Source organism: Gossypium raimondii, chromosome 1 (assembly GCF_025698545.1).
Source record: "Gossypium raimondii isolate GPD5lz chromosome 1, ASM2569854v1, whole genome shotgun sequence".
NCBI classification, from domain to species: Eukaryota; Viridiplantae; Streptophyta; class Magnoliopsida; order Malvales; family Malvaceae; genus Gossypium; species Gossypium raimondii.
In genome coordinates, this window is record NC_068565.1 from 18,825,767 (window position 1) to 18,852,646 (window position 26,880).

The 26,880-nt window shown below is 35.0% G+C and overlaps 1 protein-coding gene and 1 non-coding gene across 4 annotated transcripts; both read right to left on the reverse strand.

Annotated features, from left to right (window-relative positions):
* Positions 1–341: 341 nt before the first annotated feature.
* On the reverse strand, positions 342–423 carry TRNAS-GCU (transfer RNA serine (anticodon GCU)). The gene has a single exon. It is a non-coding gene; the product is annotated as a tRNA-Ser (tRNA).
* An 816-nt stretch (positions 424–1,239) lies between these two features.
* Positions 1,240–21,386, reverse strand: LOC105785296 (rho GTPase-activating protein REN1). 3 transcript variants are annotated; one of them, XM_012611310.2, is made up of 30 exons: positions 21,230–21,383; positions 21,021–21,129; positions 20,874–20,915; positions 20,683–20,724; positions 20,489–20,530; positions 20,321–20,362; positions 20,162–20,209; positions 19,978–20,043; positions 19,444–19,480; positions 19,182–19,258; positions 17,824–17,894; positions 17,639–17,717; positions 11,366–11,510; positions 8,140–8,259; positions 7,944–8,021; positions 7,607–7,662; positions 7,439–7,508; positions 7,194–7,278; positions 6,872–7,115; positions 6,313–6,603; positions 4,377–4,682; positions 4,089–4,138; positions 3,742–3,802; positions 3,567–3,650; positions 3,327–3,443; positions 3,081–3,244; positions 2,785–2,836; positions 2,009–2,200; positions 1,634–1,900; positions 1,240–1,522 (listed from the first exon to the last, which is right to left on the reverse strand). In XM_012611310.2, exons 2-29 carry the CDS (start codon positions 21,057–21,059, stop codon positions 1,745–1,747), a joined length of 2,856 nt encoding a protein of 951 aa, XP_012466764.1. In that variant the 5' UTR covers positions 21,060–21,129; positions 21,230–21,383; the 3' UTR covers positions 1,240–1,522; positions 1,634–1,744. The 3 variants fall into 3 exon arrangements, with proteins under 3 accessions (XP_012466764.1, XP_012466759.1, XP_012466770.1); XM_012611305.2 differs by having other exon boundaries at positions 2,009–2,203; XM_012611316.2 differs by lacking the exon at positions 1,240–1,522 and having other exon boundaries at positions 1,725–1,900; positions 2,014–2,203; positions 21,230–21,386.
* Between the last annotated feature and the right edge of the window lie 5,494 nt (positions 21,387–26,880).

Consider the following 26,880-nt stretch of genomic DNA (forward strand, 5'->3'; position numbering starts at 1 on the left):
GTATATAAATGGCTATACAAGACTAGTTTTTCCAACTTGACAACAAACCCACTACTCCATCGCTGTACATGTAAACTAGAAAAACACAAGACCTTGAACAGGAGGACCTGTCTGGTTGTTGTATTGTTATTCTATGAGTAGCTTGGGAATAAATTATTCAATCAGAAAGGTTCTTCATTAATCAGCACAGAAAATTTGTAAGAATCGAAGTCCAATTTTTGAGCTTAGCCAGCTGAATATATATCGTTTCATTAAAGTAGCAGTACCTTATGGCCTTAAAATTCTAGTTTGGAAGGTGGTTAATGAAATTGATGTTATCCGACCGGAAAATTAAAAAGAAACGTCGCCTGAGAGATTCGAACTCTCGCGGGGAAACCCCATGTACTTAGCAGGCACACGCCTTAACCACTCGGCCAAAGCGACTATGACTATTTATGATGTACATCCAAGCTTAGATATAATTAAATTTTAGTATAATTAGTTCTTTATTTACTTGCAAGAGTTTCCCCTGCCAAACAAATCATGAAGGCCATTCAAGAAGATTATGAGCTGCGAAAGTCGGTCTTCTTCACTAGTAAGTTTTCCTAGCGACATTGTGTTTACGAGGTGCGGTCTCTTGTTGCATTGATTGGATTGAGATGTTTTTTGAGTTTATTACGGAACTAGATGTCTTCTTTGGGAGTAAACCCCGCCCACCCCGCCCCCCCAAAAAAAAAAAAAAAAAACTCCTAATTCACTACAGGATCATATTAGAGTTAACCTATAGCAACATGTTAACGACGGCGTCTCAAGGCAAATTTTAATTAATCTTGATGGTAATTATACTACTGTCCAGTCTCTGATAGTTTCAGTTTTACATATGCAAATTGCTTGCTTTACTTTCTCATGTCGAACATGTCGTTGCCGTTAGATTCCCAGATATTCGAATGAATGGAATTCCTCGTACCGAAAATAATGCTAACGATTAATTAGCAAAGTGATTGGTGGCTTTATTTTGTCAAAGATATATGAATTCTCACAAAACTGCTCCTTTCTTTTAATATATACTTTATAATTTTTTAAAATAGTTGTTGATTAAAAATATTGCTTCTTTAATATATATATATATATATATATTCATAACAGTCTTTTCTTTTCTGGGTATATATGTAAGAGGTGATTAATTTTCATTCATCAGAAAGAATGAGACCCATATAAAGAAAGTGATGGTAGAGAATTTTCACTTGGGCTCAACTCTCAAGACATCAACCGTTATTTTATAAACCAAGAAAATGTTAAATTAGAAACGGTCGCATTATAGTTGCTATACAAATCAATCCTATCAGGTTTCTCCGGCAAAAAAAACCAGTCGCCAAGATTGTGACTTATTCAGCTTAAATCTAAGGAAATAATAATTGTCTTTTTTTCATCTGCAGTAAAGGGTGTTTTATCAGTCTCTCGTCCTTTAGTACGGGAATCGAAATCAGTCGCGCCTTGCAAAATAGCCTACCCCTCTTGGTGGAATCAGAGCACCATCAACAGCCTAAGGGGGAGTGAATCAAGGATATAAGCAATGTCCAATGCAGAAAAATGATTTGAAGATTATGCATAAAACCAGTACCACCATTTGGAGCAACACTAACAACTGACTTACCTCCTAATTCTTGAGAATTTTAGGACATCATGGCCTTCAAATCATCCCTTGCTTAGAAAATGGGTTTATTTGCCTTGGGGTGTTTTTTAAGTGTGGATCTTATCTTTAGGGTTATTGGCTACTGTCCGGTCCTCTACGTTTTTCTCGATTTCGAGCAGTTCGGACATGTTCTATTCCTTTGCCTTTGTCTGAGCTTGCAACAGCTTGACTTGAACCACGGCCTTTCTCATTTTCTGGACTTTCATTTGCAGTCTGGCTTCGCTGTTCCTATGGGAAGTTAGACCGAGTAATCAGTTTTGTAAGTGCTGAAGTTGTGAATCGACTCCCTAAATAACAATCACATTACCAAATTGCACCAAAAGAAGTAAAACATACCTCACCCCTTTTAGCTAACTTCTTGGGATTACTCGAAGCATGGGATTTCTTTGAATCTGTCTCTGCTTCATTCATACGGTTTCTTTTATTTTCTGAATGATCTACCTGTTGGTTCGGAGGTGGTTGTTTATTTTCCGAAGATGATTCCTGCTTCCTCCCTTTCTCAAACTCTGCTTTATCCACATATGTATCCTGCTGAAACAGATTCTTGGTTCAGAGAATTTTGTTTAAAACAAATACCCGGATAACACAGCTAAGCTTAAATGCTTATAAAGGAAAGCCCCAAAGTATGAGGCATATTTTGATGATATCACAAAGTTCACAACTATTAAAAGAAATTTATAACTATAAAGCAGTAGGTATATTAAATTCAACCATATAACTGATCACATCCCTCGGAGCCTGTCCAATTTTCTCTTCAACTTTGCACATCAACTTTCACAATCACAAGTTCTCTTGAGGTGAGTGCATCAAGAATCTTCATACATCCATAAGCAACAACTAAGGTTTATGCACTGACAGAGTAGTGGCTTATCCCCCATTTGACCATTCATTGGAATTTATGCTCAGATGACTTTAAGTAAAGCTGATTTTGCTAACTAATACTATTTCCATACTAATAAAGGCAAACACTCAAAAGTTCAATAAATAGGTAGAGTTATTTGGATTTTGGAGAAAATGGAATACAATCATCAAAGTAAAACAACAGGATCAATTCCATTCGTTTTCTAGTAAACTACAGTACTACATGCTGTCTCAAATGAATGTGAGTTTACCTTGCTTCCTGACCCTTTAACAACAGCTCCACTACCCTTTGGCTTATCCTCTCTGTATAAAGTGTAAAAGCAGCATAAATATAGTTTAAAAAAAAGTTAAAACTACTCCAGATGAGTATGTGAATTTGTAAAAAATATGTCAAACAACTCCAGATGTATTTAACTTTAAAGTTTAAACAATTCCAATCACTACAAGGATGACAAGTATTTATCACCAAAGAGACAAAAAGAAGAAATGTTTTGCTACATATACCCAAAAAAATATGACATTGTGATAGAACCAACTGAAAGCTTACTTTTTTGCATGATGATTTGGTTGACGTTGTCTGCATGAATCATTCATGTAAGCAGATTTTTTCTCAAGCTGTTGATTAAGCTGCATCTCCAGATCTTCAACCTTCTTTTTCAAATTGATTATATCTGCCTCTGCTAGAGCTATGTCATTGAGATCTGCCTTTGTCTTCATAATAGTCGCAAGTTAAAATTTGATGCAAGTTAAAGGTTAGGTGGATTACTTAAATCAGGGTCAGGCCATCGTATACCTTTTTGTCAATCTTAGCTGGGAGAACTGTGGGTTGTTCTTGAGATGAGTTAAGAACGGATTCCAGAGCTGTCCTCTTATCTCTCTCCCTTTGCAACTCTTCCTTTAATATTGCTACCTATTAAGTACAATCAAGAGCAACAATCAAGATTCACGCCGGTTAATTTATAAAGCAAATACAAATATTAAACTCCATATATTGCAAAAAACAAACCAAAAGAGCTTCACATTACAAACGTACTTCTTTCTCAAGACATAGCTGACGCCCTTGCAATGTCTTCTTTCGTTTTTCCACACTGGCTTCGAGTTTGGTATTACCTTCAATCTGTATTAGAAAGATGACTTTGTTATGAAAAGTTTCCATACAAGTCAAGATAATAATAATAAGTTTTCGAAAGGTGGATAGATAGCAGAACCTCTTCTCTGAGTCTGTTTTGCAAGTCAGATTTTTCATCCTCAACTGTCTCAATTTCAAACCTAAAATAAGGCCAAATTGATAAATACAAAAAAGAAAATAGAGCTGTTATCAATATAAAAGGTCTGACTCTAATATTTTTGTTATTTCACTTTTAGCCATGTAAATTATGTTATGTGAAGGATAGATTCCATCATCCTAAGCTTGAAAGAATACTTTAAAAGATGCTTGCAAATTTTAGTTGGTATTGTGTCTTTGTAAGGTATATGAAAAATAACCAGGAAAACAAGTCGTTGCAGGCAAATTTATACAGGGCTTTTACATACAGATCATGGGAACATTGCTTACTCTTCTCCAAATGGATAATCAATGGATTCCATAGAAAGGTTCTTCCTTGCCTGAAGAAGCAAACCCAAGAAATTAATAATTAGTAAATGCATGACTATAAACATATTGACCAATTTGAGCAGCTATAAGTTTTTTTTTTTCTTTTTTGGTTCATTATAAGTTGATTAATCTAAGGTAACTCCCAAATACTCAAATTCATTCTTGGAAATACTTGTTAGCTAACGAGGCAAGTCAAACGAACCAGGCCAAAAGCATAACACATCATAAATGCAGAAAACAAACACTTACAGAAGTACGTCCCCAAACAGCATTACGCCTAGCTCTGTGTGCAGCAGCTGCGGATTGCTGGCTGCTTGGGATTTGAGCATGATGAGCTAACCTATCCTCCACATTGGTTGAACCATGAACACCTTTTGATAGCTCAGCAGACTTCTTGGTCAATGTTGCTGTACTTTTACTTTGATTACCCTTGCTCCTCTCTGAACCATCATTTTCTGACGATGGGTTGTGAATTGAACTTGAAAGCCTCTTGGTGGCTTTTACATCATGACCAGTTTCAGAGGACTCAGAACTTGAGCTCGAAGAATCAGAATACTGCAATTTTATACTCGGTGCATTAAATTTTATTACTGATTTATTGCTCTTTTCACCTTTACAAAAGAAACAGAAAGAATACTCAAAATCTACCCGAAGACCAAAGAATGTAACAGCATGCATGTTACTGGCCGAATCTATGTTAGGAAAGGCAGTTTAATTTGGGTTCTTTAATTAAAGCTAAGAGTACATTTTTATTCCTTTCCTTAGGTTTATTGATTATGTTTTTATTGTTGTTGATTTATTTTCCTTAGAATAGGTTTTCTATTTATGTAATAAGACTAGTCCTTATTTAAAAGGATGTATGAAATAATAAAACTTAAGTAGAATTTCTAAAAAACCCTAAAGAGCTTCGGGTCTCCTTTTAACGAGTCCTAAAATTTCAGTCTCCCCTTGATGATCTTAAAGGTTTCAATCTCCTTTCATGAGTAGAACTATCAATTACATAGATTGTAACAATTTGGCATTAAAGCCAACGATCCCTGGCTATGGTAGAACAATGACCCGCAGAATGGCACACAGGAATACACAAGAAGCTTGAGCATATACAAACAAAAAAGGATGATATATTAGATTGTACATTGCAGCATGTTCATGAAGTATTGCTAATACCAAAACCCAACTGTTTGATCAAATGCGTAAAGGAGTGGATAAAATAATTGCTGGTAAACAGGTTAGTAACTCTGGTATACACGAAGGTAGATCCTTTAACCGAAAAAACCAAACCACAACAGTCTTTGCCAATCTCTCTTCCTTGTACTATGCCTCAAACCCTTCTAAACCCATCTCGACAAAAACCATGGTAACCACAACTCACAACCAACTTCACTTCCTTGTCTTATTAATTAACCCCTCCTAAATTCATATAATAAAACCGATTATACCCAATCCAAAGAACCTTTAACTCATATTGGAAAAGTTTAATGGGTCTAAACTTTCTGGGTTATTTTGAAAATATTCATGTTGGGGAGAAGTTTGAAAAGATTTATTCAATGGTGTTGATAAATGAGAATAAATTTGTGGTCTATGACCCCCTATTGATTTCGACTATTAGCAATGTAAGGGATCTTTGCAAAGTTAATCCTGACTTCGAGATTGATGACAAGCTCTAACCAAAGCACTTTCCAAGAACAAGTTTGAGTTTCAAACGATGTTCGAAAAGTTTCAAGAAAAAATCTTAAGGAGTCTTAGGAACTTAGAATTTTTTAGAAACTCCAAGATTTAGTAGATGCTTTTTAGATATTTTGAGTTATTTGTATTTGGTAGTTTCTTATGATGTAATGAGCTGTAAATTATGCGACATGTGCTATTTTGTTTAATATTAGATATCTTTTTGCTAATTATGTGGCTGTAACCAAACACATATATATATATTGTAAAGCTTTGTAAAAGATGATGTCAAAAAAATTGTCAGCAATTCATTTTCTGAAGTTAGTCTTCTCCACCTTCATCTTTTGATTTCTGTAGCAATTTACAGCTGCAATTTGATGCTCTGTTCTTTTCTGAGTTTACCAACAGAAAGCTTTTAGCTGTTCCAAAATCCATATTAAATTTATTGCTTCCACCCTTTTTAAATTTTATAAACTATAATAAAATGTAAATTCCATTTGAAGACAGTAGAGGAACAAACCTTATCAACATCCACATCACTGGTAACAGAGTGACCACTTTCACTGCCTGTTTCACTTGGTTCATCACCGTCATCATCATCATCATCGTCACCATCCTCATCATCATCATCATCATCATCATCATCATCATCATCATTGGATACATCAGAGCCTTCTGTTTCATCATCGCATTCATCGTCTTCATAAGATTCATCTTCGTCATAGGACTCACTATCATCTTCAGCTGCCTCCTCACTTTCACTGCCACTCTCTTCTGAATCAGAGTATAAATCAGAGGAAATAGAACCTTCCTGCCAACAAAATTCTGATCTCGTAACTACAATGTAAAAACCAAATCCAAACCAAAGTAATAAAAATTTGGAATATGAACAAGACTCATCTTTTTTATGTTTTTAAGAATATTGGGAAAAAGAAACAATTTTGACTTAGTGATCATGTTTGCTCAAGAAGAACAAATAGAAAATAAAACAGATCAATAGTGTACATACTTGTCTTTGTAGCGACTACAGAAAGCCATATTGAAAGTTTAGTGAAAAAGAAGAAATAATTGCGGCTCACCCCAAATATTTGATCATACTCTTCCAATAGTGTTATAACAATGGCTTGAGCATGATTAGCTGCAGCAGCGGCTTGTAGCAATTGCATAGAACCATCACCACCCACATCAAAATCGGTTTCAATCTCACAATCACCAGCTAGAAGGGGTCGAAGAAGTAAGGGTGCCATGCATGCCGCCACGGCTGAAGTGCTCATTAGGTTTTCATTTTTGTGAGAAGCTACAACTTGCATCATCATTAGAATTCTGAAATAAAGGAGCAAGACAAGTAAAATACGGATAAAGCCACAACAGGGCAAAGAGTGACAATGATGAATCAATTACCTCTGTAGCAAGCGACGGTTTGGTTCAGGAAACGTGTCCAATACTGCCAAACGCATAGCATTGACTCTAGAACCACGTTGAGTTCCTAATCATTGTAAGATGTCCAATAACAGAATAAAAATAAAGAATAATGATTATCCAACGTGTACTCCCCTTTGGAATTAGAGGCATCAAGAATTCAATTACTGTGAAGCATGTTATCAACTGAATTTGTTAAACAAAGAACAGTTGAACAAAAGACTTACGGCATGCTTCTAGTAGCGCATTGCAGCATGATGCAGGAACAGGAGATGATGGCAACTCTCTGAGGATATACTGGAAAATGGCATTAAGGAAATTAGAAAAAAAAGTAGCAGGAGCAGTATATGTTGCAATTTAAATGAAACAATCTTCTGGAAACCAATATAGCATACCTTGACACAATCACCAATGACATGTGCATCCTCCTCGGAAGAAAACTCAGTTTTTCCTGCATTAAAAAGCATGGCCTAAAAGAGTTGGAAGGCTGAACAGAGAATAGATGAACTACAAGTATATATATTTTACTTTTTACAAAGCTCCCCTTGACAGCATTGTTTACAGCCGAACATTAAATATTGAATGTGTAAATCCAAAGAAATTGTAAGAAAAGAACATAACCTATGATATCCGTAACCAATGTTAAAAAAAATGAATATAGAATATAGTCAAGGAGAATGTGTAAAAAAAATGAATATAGAATATAGTCAAGGAGAATGTGTCTGAACAAACCCTGTTCATATTCCTGAATTCGACGCTTAACATCTTCAACATCTGCAGCTTGTCGTAAGATCCCTTCTACTCTGACACCTGTTAAGTTATTTTAACATGATTATATATACATAGACAGTTATACAGTATAGGGAATTAGAAATTTAGAATATTACTTAAATGCAATTGTAGCAATTAAAAGAAAAGAAAAACTCACCATGCTCTTCAATAAATTTAAGGGCCTTCTCCAAAAATGTTGGAGCTCCGTCAACGTCTTCCAGGGCAAGTAAAACTGGTCTGCCTATGACTGTAGATCTCACAGGCGGTTTATCATTTGCTAACGAATAAACAGAGAAGAGCATCAATATCTCAAATGAAAGAAAATCAAGTTAAAAACTTGACAGGCTTGTGAAAAAACACAACAGAAAGAGATAAATGAAAACTAGAAGAAAAGAAGCATACGGTTAAACAAGGATAGAAATAACTGACAGCCAAGGATCAAAAGTACTAACATGCTTGAATTCTTCTGCTAATTTACATTGTTCGAATGAACTGATAGCTCTCCTCACACACACATATATATATATATGCATGTGTGTGTATCAGTTCAAAGTTGCACAAAACTCAAAAAAAGAGGCTGCAGAATACCTGGTTCCCTAGAAGCATCAACTTCCTCTGATTGATCATTCCTAAAAATGCCATTTTGTCCCATCGCATTAGCAGAACTTGGTGCTTGAGACAAAGCATTCTCAAGTGCAGCTTTCCACTCAAACAAATCGTCCAATGTTTCAGCCTGGAACATCAACAAAAGCAATCATCATGTCATCTAATTTCTATCTTTTGAAGTAAAGAGAGGCTTATGAAATAGCTCCATTGATTTATTGATAAAGGTAAAGATAGATGGTTACATAGAAATTCAAACTACTAATTCAAAAATATAAAAAATAATAATAATTCAAAAATAATTTAAAATTAAGACAACAGTTTTTTCTAATATTTGAATGTTTAAAATACTAAAACAAAGCTATTATGCTCCTGCAAGACTGATGGTCAATAGAGAAACAATCTTGGATTGATGATGACTAAAAAGCACAAACAGTTGATGAAAAATAGGGGATTTTCCGACTGAGGGTGCTATGATAATGGGCCCTTGTTATGAGTTACGTGTAAATTCCATTTGAAGACAGTAGAGGAACAAACCTTATCAACATCCACATCACTGGTAACAGAGTGACCACTTTCACTGCCTGTTTCACTTGGTTCATCACCGTCATCATCATCATCATCGTCACCATCCTCATCATCATCATCATCATCATCATCATCATCATCATCATTGGATACATCAGAGCCTTCTGTTTCATCATCGCATTCATCGTCTTCATAAGATTCATCTTCGTCATAGGACTCACTATCATCTTCAGCTGCCTCCTCACTTTCACTGCCACTCTCTTCTGAATCAGAGTATAAATCAGAGGAAATAGAACCTTCCTGCCAACAAAATTCTGATCTCGTAACTACAATGTAAAAACCAAATCCAAACCAAAGTAATAAAAATTTGGAATATGAACAAGACTCATCTTTTTATGTTTTTAAGAATATTGGGAAAAAAACAATTTTGACTTAGTGATCATGTTTGCTCAAGAAGAACAAATAGAAAATAAAACAGATCAATAGTGTACATACTTGTCTTTGTAGCGACTACAGAAAGCCATATTGAAAGTTTAGTGAAAAAGAAGAAATAATTGCGGCTCACCCCAAATATTTGATCATACTCTTCCAATAGTGTTATAACAATGGCTTGAGCATGATTAGCTGCAGCAGCGGCTTGTAGCAATTGCATAGAACCATCACCACCCACATCAAAATCGGTTTCAATCTCACAATCACCAGCTAGAAGGGGTCGAAGAAGTAAGGGTGCCATGCATGCCGCCACGGCTGAAGTGCTCATTAGGTTTTCATTTTGTGAGAAGCTACAACTTGCATCATCATTAGAATTCTGAAATAAAGGAGCAAGACAAGTAAAATACGGATAAAGCCACAACAGGGCAAAGAGTGACAATGATGAATCAATTACCTCTGTAGCAAGCGACGGTTTGGTTCAGGAAACGTGTCCAATACTGCCAAACGCATAGCATTGACTCTAGAACCACGTTGAGTTCCTAATCATTGTAAGATGTCCAATAACAGAATAAAAATAAAGAATAATGATTATCCAACGTGTACTCCCCTTTGGAATTAGAGGCATCAAGAATTCAATTACTGTGAAGCATGTTATCAACTGAATTTGTTAAACAAAGAACAGTTGAACAAAAGACTTACGGCATGCTTCTAGTAGCGCATTGCAGCATGATGCAGGAACAGGAGATGATGGCAACTCTCTGAGGATATACTGGAAAATGGCATTAAGGAAATTAGAAAAAAAAGTAGCAGGAGCAGTATATGTTGCAATTTAAATGAAACAATCTTCTGGAAACCAATATAGCATACCTTGACACAATCACCAATGACATGTGCATCCTCCTCGGAAGAAAACTCAGTTTTTCCTGCATTAAAAAGCATGGCCTAAAAGAGTTGGAAGGCTGAACAGAGAATAGATGAACTACAAGTATATATATTTTACTTTTACAAAGCTCCCTTGACAGCATTGTTTACAGCCGAACATTAAATATTGAATGTAAATCCAAAGAAATTGTAAGAAAAGAACATAACCTATGATATCCGTAACCAATGTTAAAAAAATGAATATAGAATATAGTCAAGGAGAATGTGTAAAAAAATGAATATAGAATATAGTCAAGGAGAATGTGTCTGAACAAACCCTGTTCATATTCCTGAATTGACGCTTAACATCTTCAACATCTGCAGCTTGTCGTAAGATCCTTCTACTCTGACACCTGTTAAGTTATTTTAACATGATTATATATACATAGACAGTTATACAGTATAGGGAATTAGAAATTTAGAATATTACTTAAATGCAATTGTAGCAATTAAAAGAAAAGAAAAACTCACCATGCTCTTCAATAAATTTAAGGGCCTTCTCCAAAATGTTGGAGCTCCGTCAACGTCTTCCAGGGCAAGTAAAACTGGTCTGCCTATGACTGTAGATCTCACAGGCGGTTTATCATTTGCTAACGAATAAACAGAGAAGAGCATCAATATCTCAAATGAAAGAAAATCAAGTTAAAACTTGACAGGCTTGTGAAAAACACAACAGAAAGAGATAAATGAAAACTAGAAGAAAAGAAGCATACGGTTAAACAAGGATAGAAATAACTGACAGCCAAGGATCAAAAGTACTAACATGCTTGAATTCTTCTGCTAATTTACATTGTTCGAATGAACTGATAGCTCTCCTCACACACACATATATATATATATGCATGTGTGTGTATCAGTTCAAAGTTGCACAAAACTCAAAAAAAGAGGCTGCAGAATACCTGGTTCCCTAGAAGCATCAACTTCCTCTGATTGATCATTCCTAAAAATGCCATTTTGTCCCATCGCATTAGCAGAACTTGGTGCTTGAGACAAAGCATTCTCAAGTGCAGCTTTCCACTCAAACAAATCGTCCAATGTTTCAGCCTGGAACATCAACAAAAGCAATCATCATGTCATCTAATTTCTATCTTTTGAAGTAAAGAGAGGCTTATGAAATAGCTCCATTGATTTATTGATAAAGGTAAAGATAGATGGTTACATAGAAATTCAAACTACTAATTCAAAAATATAAAAAATAATAATAATTCAAAAATAATTTAAAATTAAGACAACAGTTTTTTCTAATATTTGAATGTTTAAAATACTAAAACAAAGCTATTATGCTCCTGCAAGACTGATGGTCAATAGAGAAACAATCTTGGATTGATGATGACTAAAAAGCACAAACAGTTGATGAAAAAATAGGGGGATTTTCCGACTGAGGGTGCTATGATAATGGGCCCTTGTTATGAGTTACGTCAACAAGATCGAGAATATTGTGATATTGGAGACTGCTGATTGTGAAGTAAAATTGTGAGTTATGGTGTTTATCAATACATGGTTTGACATCCATTAAACAAAGTCCCTCACGCTGCCAAGAAAGTCGGGCACAAACCTGGCCTCTTGGAACTGGTATATAGGAGCCGATTTGTCAGCTTTGGTGAATAAGAATTGGCATTGTTTCAGCTGAAAAGTATTGAGTCATAGAAAAAAAAATATGCTCGTTTGAGCAAAGGAGTAACAAAACATGTTTGGGCCAAGATTGAGAACTAAGTTGTTAGACAGAATACTCATATAAAATTGAAGTAATGAGGGCTTATGAAATAGCTCCATTGATTTATTCATCAAAGTCTCTATTAAGAGATAAAAATAAATTGAAATTTAGAAATTCAAACTAGTAATTCAAATATGGCAAAATAATATTTAAAAAACAATTTAAAAGATAATAAAATTTATTTGAACATTTGAATGGACCAAATTCTAAAGCTAAGTTATTAATTTCCGAACATCTTACTGTTTCTTTAAAACTAGTGATCTTGCTAAAGCAGTTCGTAATAATGGGTTTCAGGATAAAAAAATGCTATCTAGGGTATTAAGTGACAGAGTTAAATAAAACTTCTATAAAGATAAAAATTTCATGTTCATGGCATTCTTCTGATCACATGCAAGCGTTGGTCACTCAGAACAAGGTCTTCTGCTTTCATTAGAGCTCAGTGTTGGTCAGATTCATTTGGTCATTTTACATGCAAGAATGTCCTTTTGCTGTTCTGGCAGAATCATGATATGTGCTGTTCAAACAGAAAGCTCACAACTATTTATCAAGCTAAGGAAATGTAAAACTAAAGGGCCATGAATCTGACAAACCACTCAAATAAACAGTTGAGTTAAAATAGTAAAAAAGAATCAAAAGAATTATAGATGAAGAATGGGAGGAAGAACAAGGTCACTCAGAACAAGGTTGCTTTCATTAGAGCTCAGTGTTGGTCAGATTCATTTGGTCATTTTACATGCAAGAATGTCCTTTTGCTGTTCTGGCAGAATCATGATATGTGCTGTTCAAACAGAAAGCTCACAACTATTTATCAAGCTAAGGAAATGTAAAACTAAAGGGCCATGAATCTGACAAACCACTCAAATAAACAGTTGAGTTAAAATAGAAAAAAGAATCAAAGAGAAATTATAGATGAAGAATGGGAGGAAGAACCTTGAGTGAAGGTTGCCATCCCATCTTGAAACTGTACTGTTATAAGTTTTTATCAGCTTTGACAATCACACTAGAAATGTTGAAAGGCACCACAAGTTAGTAATTCCAACTTTAAAGATATTTGCAACTTGAAGAAGAGACCAAGAATTGGTAATCTTTCAGATATGCAAGCCAACCTGCCTGAATTGTTGAGATCAATACCGCCAAGAGTTAAGTTCACTTCATTCCCTTCTGAGAAACGGCATTCTGAGAAGTAAAACAAAAGTAGATTAATCTTCTAAAACCTTATACATACAAAATGCAGCAAGAGAGAGAGAATTGAGTAGTGCGGGAATGTGGAGACAAGAGAACAGGTTACCATCAGGATAATAACATCTAACCAATAAATATCAACACTTCTAGACTTTTTTCTTTTTGATTCAGAGACTGCATACTGAAGTTTTCTCCAAATCGAAGCCTAAGTCCTTTCCTCAACCAAAGCATCATTTCTTTGTATTATTCTTCAAGGTGAAGCTCTCGAATGTCACACATTGCAGAATAGTGCATCTAAATAAAGTCTAACCCAATTATAAATTAGGCCAACCTAATCATTTCCATCTTTCATTTAGGCTCAATTTGCTGGTGAACCAAGAAGAATTGGCAAGTGAAATGATATATTAACTGAAATACCATAACTATCAAATAAGCAGTGTTTAATAACAATCAATTTTCTAGTACACTAAAATGTACGTTTGTAAAATTACCAATAGGTTCCACTAACTGCAATCCTACTTGATAAGTTTATAACTAAGTTCCATTAATTTATGGGGTAAAATTACCAGTAAAGTTTAACTTTGAACTATTAGCTTAGTCCTACAATCTATAATTCATATGGGTTTTCAATCAAATTTATCATGATTAGTCAATGAGTTACTTTGAGTTGAGATATTTATTGAGATAGTTGTTTAGTTTAATATTTGTAATTGTGCATCCTCCTCGGAAGAAAACTCAGTTTTTCCTGCATTAAAAAGCATGGCCTAAAAGAGTTGGAAGGCTGAACAGAGAATAGATGAACTACAAGTATATATATTTTACTTTTACAAAGCTCCCTTGACAGCATTGTTTACAGCCGAACATTAAATATTGAATGTGTAAATCCAAAGAAATTGTAAGAAAAGAACATAACCTATGATATCCGTAACCAATGTTAAAAAAATGAATATAGAATATAGTCAAGGAGAATGTGTAAAAAAATGAATATAGAATATAGTCAAGGAGAATGTGTCTGAACAAACCCTGTTCATATTCCTGAATTGACGCTTAACATCTTCAACATCTGCAGCTTGTCGTAAGATCCTTCTACTCTGACACCTGTTAAGTTATTTTAACATGATTATATATACATAGACAGTTATACAGTATAGGGAATTAGAAATTTAGAATATTACTTAAATGCAATTGTAGCAATTAAAAGAAAAGAAAAACTCACCATGCTCTTCAATAAATTTAAGGGCCAACAAGATCGAGAATATTGTGATATTGGAGACTGCTGATTGTGAAGTAAAATTGTGAGTTATGGAGCTGCAGTTGGTTTATCCAATACATGGTTTGACATCCATTAAACAAAGTCCCTCGACCGGCTGCCAAGAAAGTCGGGCACAAACCTGGCCTCTTGGAACTGGTATATAGGAGCCGATTTGTCAGCTTTGGTGAATAAGAATTGGCATTGTTTCAGCTGAAAAAGTATTGGAGTCATATGAAGATAAAAAAATATGCTCGTTTGAGCAAAGGAGTAACAAAACATGTTTGGGCCAAGATTGAGAACTAAGTTGTTAGACAGAATACTCATATAAAATTGAAGTAATGAGAGGCTTATGAAATAGCTCCATTGATTTATTCATCAAAGTCTCTATTAAGAGATAAAAATAAATTGAAATTTAGAAATTCAAACTAGTAATTCAAAAATATGGCAAAATAATATTTAAAAAAACAATTTAAAAGATAATAAAAATTTATTTGAACATTTGAATGGACCAAATTCTAAAGCTAAGTTATTAATTTCCGAACATCTTACTGTTTCTTTAAAACTAGTGATCTTGCTAAAGCAGTTCGTAATAATGGGTTTCACAGGATAAAAAAAATGCTATCTGTAGGGTATTAAGTGACAGAGTTAAATAAAACTTCTATAAAGATAAAAATTTCATGTTCATGGCATTCTTCTGATCACATGCAAGCGTTGGTCACTCAGAACAAGGTCTTCTGCTTTCATTAGAGCTCAGTGTTGGTCAGATTCATTTGGTCATTTTTACATGCAAGAATGTCCTTTTGCTGTTCTGGCAGAATCATGATATGTGCTGTTCAAACAGAAAGCTCACAACTATTTATCAAGCTAAGGAAATGTAAAACTAAAGGGCTCATTTCCATCTTTCATTTTAGGCTCAATTTGCTGGTGAACCAAAGAAGAATTGGCAAGTGAAATGATATATTAACTGAAATACCATAACTATCAAATAAGCAGTGTTTAATAACAATCAATTTTCTAGTACACTAAAATGTACGTTTGTAAAATTACCAATAGGTTCCACTAACTTAGCACGCAATCCTACTTGATAAGTTTATAACTAAGTTCCATTAATTTATGTGGGGTAAAATTACCAGTAAAGTTTAACTTTGAACTATTAGCTTCGAGTCCTACAATCTATAATTCATATGTGGGTTTTCAATCAAATTTATCATGATTAGTCAATGAGTTACTTTGAGTTGAGATATTTATTGAGATAGTTGTTTAGTTTAATATTTGTAATTATTTATTCTGATTAAAATGATTAATATGAGTATAAACTTTTTTTAAATCTCCTTCACTATTTTAGAGGTAAACTTTATTAATTTAGAGCATCAATAATGATTTAATTTTGAGGTCATATTTCCCAATTTCTTTATGTTTAATCTAGCTTGAGAGTTTCCAGAGCTTATTTAGTCTGTCCAAAAACAAACTAAAAACTGCAAAATCACCGACGAAACGCGCAGCATGAAATAAACACGAAAGTTTCATATTCTAGCCACTAATAATTGTTCATAGCAGAGGACATGAAACTCAAAACCAGATGTGCTAATTGACAGAGTAGTGCAAATAAAAGATAATCATAGCAAATTAATATCATCTCGATGATCTTAAAACCTAGTAGAGTAAAAAAAACAGCAGATCGCTTTATCTTTTACTGTATCCTTACAATAATTCAATTGTTGTGCCAAGAAAAGAGCAACAAATGATGTAAAAAAATGGATAAGCAAGCACAAACATCCATGTTGAGAGTTGAGACCGGCACTGCCAGAGTAAAAGAACTTACAGGGTCGCTTCTAAAGAAAACCAACGAAGTATGTGTCAAAATAAACCATCTTTTCTTCCATGACGTCCACCCAATTCCTTTAATCAAAGAGAAACAGGAAAAAGAAAGAAATAATAATTCGTAAGAATCCAAGCTATTGTCCTGAAACCTTGATTTCAACATAATGCGTATTTTCTAGTAAAAGTAAAAATTGCTTCACAAAAGTGTAAGATGAATGGCAAACGAAGAACTGAATTTAATTGCAAAAGCAAAGTTAACAAACCTTTGGATGATAAAAAAAGTGGCCCACTCTTTAAAACCTGCGAGAAAGTTTAAAAACCTTAAAATGCACTAACTTTAATAATTTTAAAAACTACATGTTTAAGAAACAGGGAATGCAGGTCGGAAGATTAAATCTAGCAAACACTTAAAATAAAGAGGACAATTCATTCTCTAGCATCAAAGTTCCTAATGGCCGCTTAAAAGTCTAGGTTTAAACTTATGGTTATTAAAAGCTAAAATATACTGCGCAACAAAAAATAGTTGCAATCTACTTGATAATTAACAGAGAATAGCTTATATACACGCAATCCTAGGGTATTAAGTGACAGAGTTAAATAAAACTTCTATAAAGATAAAAATTTCATGTTCATGGCATTCTTCTGATCACATGCAAGCGTTGGTCACTCAGAACAAGGTCTTCTGCTTTCATTAGAGCTCAGTGTTGGTCAGATTCATTTGGTCATTTTTACATGCAAGAATGTCCTTTTGCTGTTCTGGCAGAATCATGATATGTGCTGTTCAAACAGAAAGCTCACAACTATTTATCAAGCTAAGGAAATGTAAAACTAAAGGGCCATGAATCTGACAAACCACTCAAATAAACAGTTGAGTTAAAATAGTAAAAAAAGAATCAAAGAGAAATTATAGATGAAGAATGGGAGGAAGAACAAGGTCACTCAGAACAAGGTCTTCTGCTTTCATTAGAGCTCAGTGTTGGTCAGATTCATTTGGTCATTTTTACATGCAAGAATGTCCTTTTGCTGTTCTGGCAGAATCATGATATGTGCTGTTCAAACAGAAAGCTCACAACTATTTATCAAGCTAAGGAAATGTAAAACTAAAGGGCCATGAATCTGACAAACCACTCAAATAAACAGTTGAGTTAAAATAGTAAAAAAAGAATCAAAGAGAAATTATAGATGAAGAATGGGAGGAAGAACCTTGAGTGTGAAGGTTCGTCCATCGCGGCCATCTTGAAACTGTACTGTTATAAGTTTTTTATCAGCTTTGACAATCACACTAGAAATGTTGAAAGGCACCACAAGTTAGTAATTCCAACTTTAAAGATATTTGCAACTTGAAGAAGAGACCAAGAATTGGTAATCTTTCAGATATGCAAGCCAACCTGCCTGAATTGTTGAGATCAATACCGCCAAGAGTTAAGTTCACTTCATTCCCCTTCTGAGAAACGGCATTCTGAGAAGTAAAACAAAAGTAGATTAATCTTCTAAAACCTTATACATACAAAATGCAGCAAGAGAGAGAGAGAGAAATTGAGTAGTGCATGGGAATGTGGAGACAAGAGAACAGGTTACCATCAGGATAATAACATCTAACCAATAAATATCAACACTTCTAGACTTTATTTCCTTTTTTGATTCAGAGACTGCATACTGAAGTTCTTCTCCAAATCGAAGCCTAAGTCCTTTCCTCAACCAAAGCATCATTTCTTTGTATTATTCTTCAAGGTGAAGCTCTCGAATGTCACACATTGCAGAATAGTGCATCTAAATAAAGTCTAACCCAATTATAAATTAGGGCCAACCTAATCATTTCCATCTTTCATTTTTAGGCTCAATTTGCTGGTGAACCAAAGAAGAATTGGCAAGTGAAATGATATATTAACTGAAATACCATAACTATCAAATAAGCAGTGTTTAATAACAATCAATTTTCTAGTACACTAAAAATGTACGTTTGTAAAATTACCAATAGGTTCCACTAACTTAGCACGCAATCCTACTTGATAAGTTTATAACTAAGTTCCATTAATTTATGTGGGTAAAATTACCAGTAAAGTTTAACTTTGAACTATTAGCTTCGAGTCCTACAATCTATAATTCATATGTGGGTTTTCAATCAAATTTATCATGATTAGTCAATGAGTTACTTTGAGTTGAGATATTTATTGAGATAGTTGTTTAGTTTAATATTTGTAATTATTTATTCTGATTAAAATGATTAATATGAGTATAAACTTTTTTTAAATCTCCTTCACTATTTTAGAGGTAAACTTTATTAATTTAGAGCATCAATAATGATTTAATTTTGAGGTCATATTTCCCAATTTCTTTATGTTTAATCTAGCTTGAGAGTTTCCAGAGCTTATTTAGTCTGTCCAAAAACAAACTAAAAACTGCAAAATCACCGACGAAACGCGCAGCATGAAATAAACACGAAAGTTTCATATTCTAGCCACTAATAATTGTTCATAGCAGAGGACATGAAACTCAAAACCAGATGTGCTAATTGACAGAGTAGTGCAAATAAAAGATAATCATAGCAAATTAATATCATCTCGATGATCTTAAAACCTAGTAGAGTAAAAAAAACAGCAGATCGCTTTATCTTTTACTGTATCCTTACAATAATTCAATTGTTGTGCCAAGAAAAGAGCAACAAATGATGTAAAAAAATGGATAAGCAAGCACAAACATCCATGTTGAGAGTTGAGACCGGCACTGCCAGAGTAAAAGAACTTACAGGGTCGCTTCTAAAGAAAACCAACGAAGTATGTGTCAAAATAAACCATCTTTTCTTCCATGACGTCCACCCAATTCCTTTAATCAAAGAGAAACAGGAAAAAGAAAGAAATAATAATTCGTAAGAATCCAAGCTATTGTCCTGAAACCTTGATTTCAACATAATGCGTATTTTCTAGTAAAAGTAAAAATTGCTTCACAAAAGTGTAAGATGAATGGCAAACGAAGAACTGAATTTAATTGCAAAAGCAAAGTTAACAAACCTTTGGATGATAAAAAAAGTGGCCCACTCTTTAAAACCTGCGAGAAAGTTTAAAAACCTTAAAATGCACTAACTTTAATAATTTTAAAAACTACATGTTTAAGAAACAGGGAATGCAGGTCGGGAAGATTAAATCTAGCAAACACTTAAAATAAAGAGGACAATTCATTCTCTAGCATCAAAGTTCCTAATGGCCGCTTAAAAGTCTAGGTTTAAACTTATGGTTATTAAAAGCTAAAATATACTGCGCAACAAAAAAATAGTTGCAATCTACTTGATAATTAACAGAGAATAGCTTATATACACGCAATCCTTCCATGAAATGGTTCAAAGCGTTTAGTTGACATCTCCCAATGCCCAAGCACATAAGATGTTGTCGAGTGATGAACAAAGATAATTGTCGACATGATCTTAGTGATGGCAAAGATTACCGCATGGTAATTTAGGGAACGAATGCTCACCTACAACTCTCAATCAACAATTCTAAATTCAGAACATTAATTAAACAGTTCATAGAGGAGAGAGAGTAGTTTACCGTATTTCCGGACCGAGAGTTCTGATACTCCAGTGAGCCTGGAGCAGCAGCTGCTGCAACATCTCCCTAAGAAAAAAAATATTGATTTTCAACCCATAGTCAAACTTTAAAAATTAGAGTTTAGGTTTTGTTTTCTCCTGAAGGTTGAAAACCTTTCCTAAAAGAAAGCAAGATTGATCTACACCTGATGTCCTTGAGATGGCTCTCGATCTTCCCTTTTGGAAGCCATCCTCTGCAAACAACATTACACCCAAACAATCAAAAACAAAACAAAGAAGTCCAATTTCTTCATAAAAACTAAAATGTAAACCAGAAAAGAAAAGAAGGAAAGAAAAAAAACTGCCTGTTGTAATACAGAAGGGTCTTCCTTTTTGATAGCCATTTTCTAAGCAAGAAAAAAAAAAGGAATTAACGTAAAATCTCCGCTAAATCTACAGAACACCAAAATCTTCGAAAAACGAATAGAAAATTAATAGAAGCGGAAAAAGAAGAGAGAGTGATTGATCAAAACCAGTTGCGCTGGAGACGGCTCTTCCTTTCTGCTAGCCATTTTCTGAACAGGAAAATTAAAAATAAATTAACATAAAATATACGTTAAATCACAATGTATTTCTTCCCTGTTTCTGAACACCAAAATCTTCTAAAAACAAATAGAAAATTAACAGAATGAGAGAGAGAGAGAGAGAGAGAGAGATTGCTCAAAACCAGTTGCGCTGGAGACGAGTCTTCCTTTCTGCTAGCCATTTTCTGAACATGAAAATTAAATATAAATTAACGTAAAATATACATTAAATCACAGAGTATATTTTTCCATGTTTCTGGACACCAGAATCTTAAAAAAAAAAACGAATAGAAAATTAACCGAATTCAAAAGAAAGAGAGAGAGAGAGCACAACCAGTTGGGATTGAGACGGCTCTTCCCGTTTGCTATGTATTCTCTAATGACATTAAAAACAAAAAGTAAAATCTCCGTTACAAACACAAAATATAGTTCTTTCTCTTCAACACAAGTAAAAGCAAAAAAGAAATAGGTTGATGAAAACCTGCTGTATCAGAGATGGTTCATCCCTTTTGGTAGCCATGATACTCTGATAACTCAGAATCAGAAAATCACATACCAAACAATTCACAAAAGGAAATGATCAGCAGCCTCTGCATCAATTTTAATTATGCTACAATATTTTTAAACAAACAAATACAATTTCAAAACTCAAAACTCAAAAAAGAAAAACATTTTGAATTAGGAACGTACTTTGTGGAAAAAGAGGAAAAAAGAAAATGTAAAAGAAAATTAAAAGGAGATAAGGAGAAGGCAAAGGTGAGAACAGAGACATTTTTTTCTTTGTTTGTTTGAGAGTGCGTTGGCTCAGAATTCTTTGCTAGGCGGAAACCCCGTTCGGTCAACCAAAGGGATAGCCTAAAAGCAGTGAGGCATTCCCTCCATAACGGAAATGGGATGGGGAATTGTGTTGCTGTTGTACACGTCAACCCCTATTTTTTAGCTCTATTTTTATTTTTTTATTTTTTTATCTTTTTTTCTTATGAAAATATTTGTGTTTTTGGAGGGAAATGGCGTTTCCGGTAAATTTTGCCTGTTTACAACGGTCCTTTTGTCCCTCGTGAATTGACGTGTTGGGCCCACCGGCACACATTGCTTAGTCTGTTGTGGACTCATCGAGTTAAAACTCAAAGGTCAAATTTTTCTATCAGACCTTATACTTTGTATAAGTTATGGATTTATCACTTGCACTTTAATTTAATCAATTTTAGTTATTGTACTTTTAAAAATTTGAAATCTAGTGCTAACCAAACGGTGGCAATTAAATATGTCTGTTAAATTCTATTACTAATAATGTATTATGTGTAAAATTAGATATTTAGTTCATGTTCTCCACTTGGATAATTTTTAGCGTTATATATATTTTTTATTTTCAAATTTCAATTTTAATGTAAATGACAATCATTAAATCTATTTACTATTTTTTAGCAATATGTAAAGATAGTAAGCTAACATGACATTACACATGTAATAATATATTTGACACATCAAATTTTGAAAATAACAAATCTTAACTCAATGAATTTAATAACCATCATTTAGTCATGACTAAAATTTTAAGATTATAAAAGTAAGGAGATTAAAAATAACCAAATTAAAATATAAGTACTAAATTAACAACTTACACAAAGTATAAAATCTAATAACGTAATTTGACCAAACTTAAAACACAAAGTATAGGATATAAAGGTTCTTTTTTCCCTTTATAAATACAGAGTGCAAAGAAACCCCAAAAAAAAAGTGTGAAAGCTGTACAAATCCAAAATTTGCCCAGCCCATGTACAAATAATAAAACCAAATTTAAACTAAAACCAAAATAAATGAAACAAGCTCAAATTGCCAAACCCAAAAACAGGCCCAACAACCTAAAAGCTAACCCTAACCCAAAACAAAAGAAAAACAAAAACCCTAGGCAGCAGCCAAGCCACAGCCGCCGCACCCCAACGGTAGCCTCCACGTGCGCCGCCTTCCCCGCACATGCCGCCACGTTCGTATTTGTAAAAGGACTAGGAGAGTCCAACAACAACACAAACAGTGTAAAAGTAGAGAAAATAGGAAATTTCAGGCTATAAAAAGGCCCCGAATTTATGTATTTTAAGACACACGAATGAATCAAGAGAGATTGGAAAGAAATCAGTTCAAATATCGAGCATTCTCAAAGGTGGTTATTTTATTTTTTTCGGCTTATTTATTATTTATTATTTATTGTTTTTTTTCTTTTCTTTTCTTTTAAAAAATAAACCGAAAATACAAAGGGTAAAAAACGTACATTTATTGTGGAGGAGGTGCCGATTCTGATGAAAATTAGTGTTTTTAAGGCCGGGGGTTGAAAAATAAAAAAAATATTTTTAAAATTTTTGGCCACCACGGACGGCGGCCGCTGCGGTGGTCCGGCGCCGAAGCCATGGTCGAATTTTGGGGAGAGGGAGAGAATTTGAGAGAAAACTTTTGTTTTATAAAAATTGAAGGAATAGTGGGGATTTAATTTTTTTTTGTATTTATAGCTTACCCAAAACGGCGCCGTTTTGGGCCAAAGGGTAAGCACAGAAACGGCGTCGTTTGGTCCATTGACCCGCGCGATGACCCAATCCAGGGGAAGGATCCGCGTGTTTTTGCTTTAGTGGGATATTTGCGCAAACAATCCTCCCGCTTTTATATCGTATCCAAATCAATCCTTTTATTTCTTTTAATTTTTGCCTGACATTTTATTTTTAGTTCATTTTAGACCATATCGCAGCGCTGCGTTTTGAGAGGATGGGGAATATTTCCAAATTAGTCCCCCATGCTACTTGCGCATTACATTTTCACCCTTCAATTTTATTTTATTTTCGCCCTTCAATTACTCCACCTAAAGTACAGGTCCAAGCTGAGATGTACCCGCGGAGACCATCCGTCACAATTAGGCCTCAGGTCGATGCTTCGAGCTAGTGAACTTTCAAATTGGATCAAGTTCAAATCCAGGAAATAACGCAGCTAACCCAGTGATCTCCGATTTTGATAAGGTGGCAGAAAAGGAAAAAACTAAGGCAGAATTGCCAAAACAGCTAGAGGACAGGTGTAGATGGCTGGAGGAAAAATTCAAAGCGATGGAAAGTGTTGATAATCATCAGGGAATTAACGCTAAATTTCTGAGCTTGGTTCCAAATTTAGTTATTTCGTACAAGTTCAAAATGCCAGAATTTGAAAAGTACAACAAAACCAGTTTCCCTGAAGCTCACATTACCATGTTTTGCAGACGAATGGCTGGATATGTTAACAATGACCAGCTACTAATACACTACTTCCAGGACAGCTTGGTGGGGGCAACATCCAAGTGGTACAACCAATTGAGCTGTACCAGGATTAGTTCGTGGAGGGACCTAGCAAAAGCATTCATGAAACAGTATAGTCATGTCACAGATATGACTCCTGATAGAATTACTTTATAAAACATGGAGAGGAAGCCTAGTGAGAGTTTTAGGCAATATGCACATAAATGAAGGAAACCACGATGAAGGGAGGTTATCATTCAGGTTTAGCCACCGCTCCTAGAAAAGGAAACCACGATGCTCTTTATCAACACGTTAAAAGCCTCATTCATCACACACATGTTAGGGAGTGCCACAAAGAGTTTTTCAGATATAGTCATGAATGGCAAGATGATTGAGAACGCCATAAGATGTGGAAAGATAGATGTCGGAGAAAGTAACAAAAGGTCAGCCTCAAGGAAATAGAAAATGAGGTGAACAACACGAGTACGTACAACAAAGGTTACTCGAAGTTGATCACGGTAAATCAGCCAGGAAAGGGGGTTGCCCAATCAGCAAGGCTCATCAAGGCAGGAATCGGGTACAAGACAAAACAATGAGAGGCTCCAGTTCACACCGATTCCAATGTCGTATATGAGCTATATCAAAGTTTGTTTAATGCACACATCTTTTCCCCTTTCTATTTAAAACCCTTGCAGCCTCCGTACCCTAAATGGTATGATGCAAATGCACAGTGCGATTATCATGCGGGAATTACGGGGCATTCTATAGAAAATTACACCATTTTTAAGAAACTGGTTGAAAGGTTTATCAATTTGGGTATTGTCAAATTTGACGATTCATCCAGTACAGAGAATTCGCTACCCAATCATGTTGTTAATGGAATAAACATGATGAGTGAGGCTATGGTGAGAAGAATCAAGGCAGATGTTGTAAATATAAAAACTCCCCTGAGAAGGGTCTGGAAGGAGATAATCAAAAGGGGGTTAATTGTTCCAGATTTAGGGGAAAGATGTGAAGAGACGAGGAATTTCTGTGAGTTCCACCATAAAGAGGGACACAAAATCCAGAAGTACAAAGAGTTTAAAGTCCTAGTTCAAGGCATGATGGATGACAAGGAAGTGGAATTCTATGAAAAAATCAAGGAAGAGGGAAGTATATGTGCGTCCAAGTCTACAATGAAGGTTTCGAAGGTAAATCATCCTGTGGTTATCATTTCAAGACCAAAAAATAATGACACTGGGGTACTAGTAGCATCGAAAATCGCAATTCGGAAACCCACAGCCTTTTCTTACAAGGACAGCAAGAAGGTCCCATGGAACTATGAGTGCAATGTAACCATCTCGGGAAGGGAGACTTCAATCGGTGCTTTAAAAGAAAATCAGGGTATAGGTTCTTATACACATAATGAGAGATGTTATGACGGATAGGAAATGACAGAAGAAAGGAACGAGGAGGCAGTCGAGCCCATCAATGAGCCAGTAGGGGAGGAAGAGGCCAAAGAATTCCTTATGTTCTTAAAGCACAGTGAATACAGTGTGGTAGAACAGTTGCATAAACAACCAGCTCGCATATCTGTACTAGCTTTGCTCTTGACTTCAGAAGTACATCGAAGCGCGTTAATGAAAGTGTTGAATGAAACATATGTGGCCAATGATATCTCTATCAACAAATTAGATCAGTTGGTTAGCAATATAAGTGCCGATAACTTCATCTTCTTCAATGACGATGAAATACCACCTGAAGGTATGGGGTCTACTAAAGCTTTGCACATTACTACCCAATGCAAAGGGTACACCTTACTTGGGGTTCTGATTGATAATGGATCAACGTTAAATGTACTACCCTTGTCCACACTTAACAAGTTGCCAGTGGATAGCTCGCATATGAAGTCGTGCCAGAATATAGCGAGGGCATTTAATGGCACTGAGAAGAAGGTTATGAGGAGAACTTAAATACCCTTATTAATTGGTCCAATTGTCTAGGTGGTAGACTTCCTTGTGATGGGCATCGAACCTTCCTACAATTGTTTGTTAGGAAGGCCATAGATACATTCAGCAGGGGCTGTACCTTCGTCACTACATCAAAAGTTGAAGTTGATATTAGAGGGTCGATTGGTGACGATAAATGCCGAAGAGGATATTGCTGTGGCCATAACCAGTGATGCGCCGTACTTGGAGACAAATGATGAGGCAGATGAATGTTCCTTCTAGTCTTTGGAGTTTGTGAATGCCACATTTATTACCGAGGGGAGCAGGATGCCAGTGCCAAAAATGTCCAAGGCTACAAGAATGGGTCTACAGTTGATGGTAGGAAGAGGAGCCCGGCCGGGAAAAGGACTAGGGAGACATCTTTAGGGAAGAGTTGAGGTTCCAATGTTGACGGACAAGTATGACTGTTTTGGCTTAGGGTACAAGCCAAATACAAGACAAAGAAGGAAGGAGATAGAGAAGAGGCAGGAAAGAAGAATGGCACGCATAAGTGGGGAGGAAATCAAGTGGGAACCGATGATATTCCCTCACATATTCAAAATTTTATGTCAGGTGGGATTATCCATTCCGAGTGAAAGACGCCAATGAGAGAAAGTATTGAAGAGATGTTGGGAGGCTTTCATATCAATGCCATAGACACAGCTGAAAGAGGGACCTTGTTAGAAATCCGCCCTTACGAACCTGGGAGCGAGCTAAATAATTGGACCGCGGAAGAAATCCCTGTAGTCTTTAGAGCTTATTCAGAGTAATGCTTAAAATATTCTTGTTGTTTTTAGCCTAAAATGATAGGAATTCCTTTGTGAAATAGGCTCATGTCTGAATGTTATTATTCTAATAAAATACATTTTTGCATTCACTTTAAGCAAGTATTCTTTTATTCTTTCATTTGTTTGAGATTGTTTTCCAAATCATTCTTTCATTACATTTATAATCATATTGTACAAATGATTATTCATAAATTCATATATTCTTTGTATATTCTTTGGTACCCACCGTAGGTCCCCAGATATCAATGACATGAGTGACGCTGCTGCAAACTCAAAATTTCCTTTTGAATGAGACATGTGTTTAGAGGGATTGCATGACTTTGAAGATGACGTAGACT

Excerpts from the sequence above, each read along its gene's own strand:
- LOC105785296 (XM_012611305.2), bottom strand. The coding sequence starts at position 21,059 with ATGGCTACCAAAAGGGATGAACCATCTCTGATACAGCAG. Across the intron at positions 20,210-20,320 it reads ACCCTTCTGTATTACAACAG|AGGATGGCTTCCAAAAGGGA; the intron begins GCAGTTTTTTTT and ends TGTTGTTTGCAG. Across the intron at positions 2,837-3,080 it reads CCAAATCATCATGCAAAAAA|AGAGGATAAGCCAAAGGGTA; the intron begins GTAAGCTTTCAG and ends CACTTTATACAG.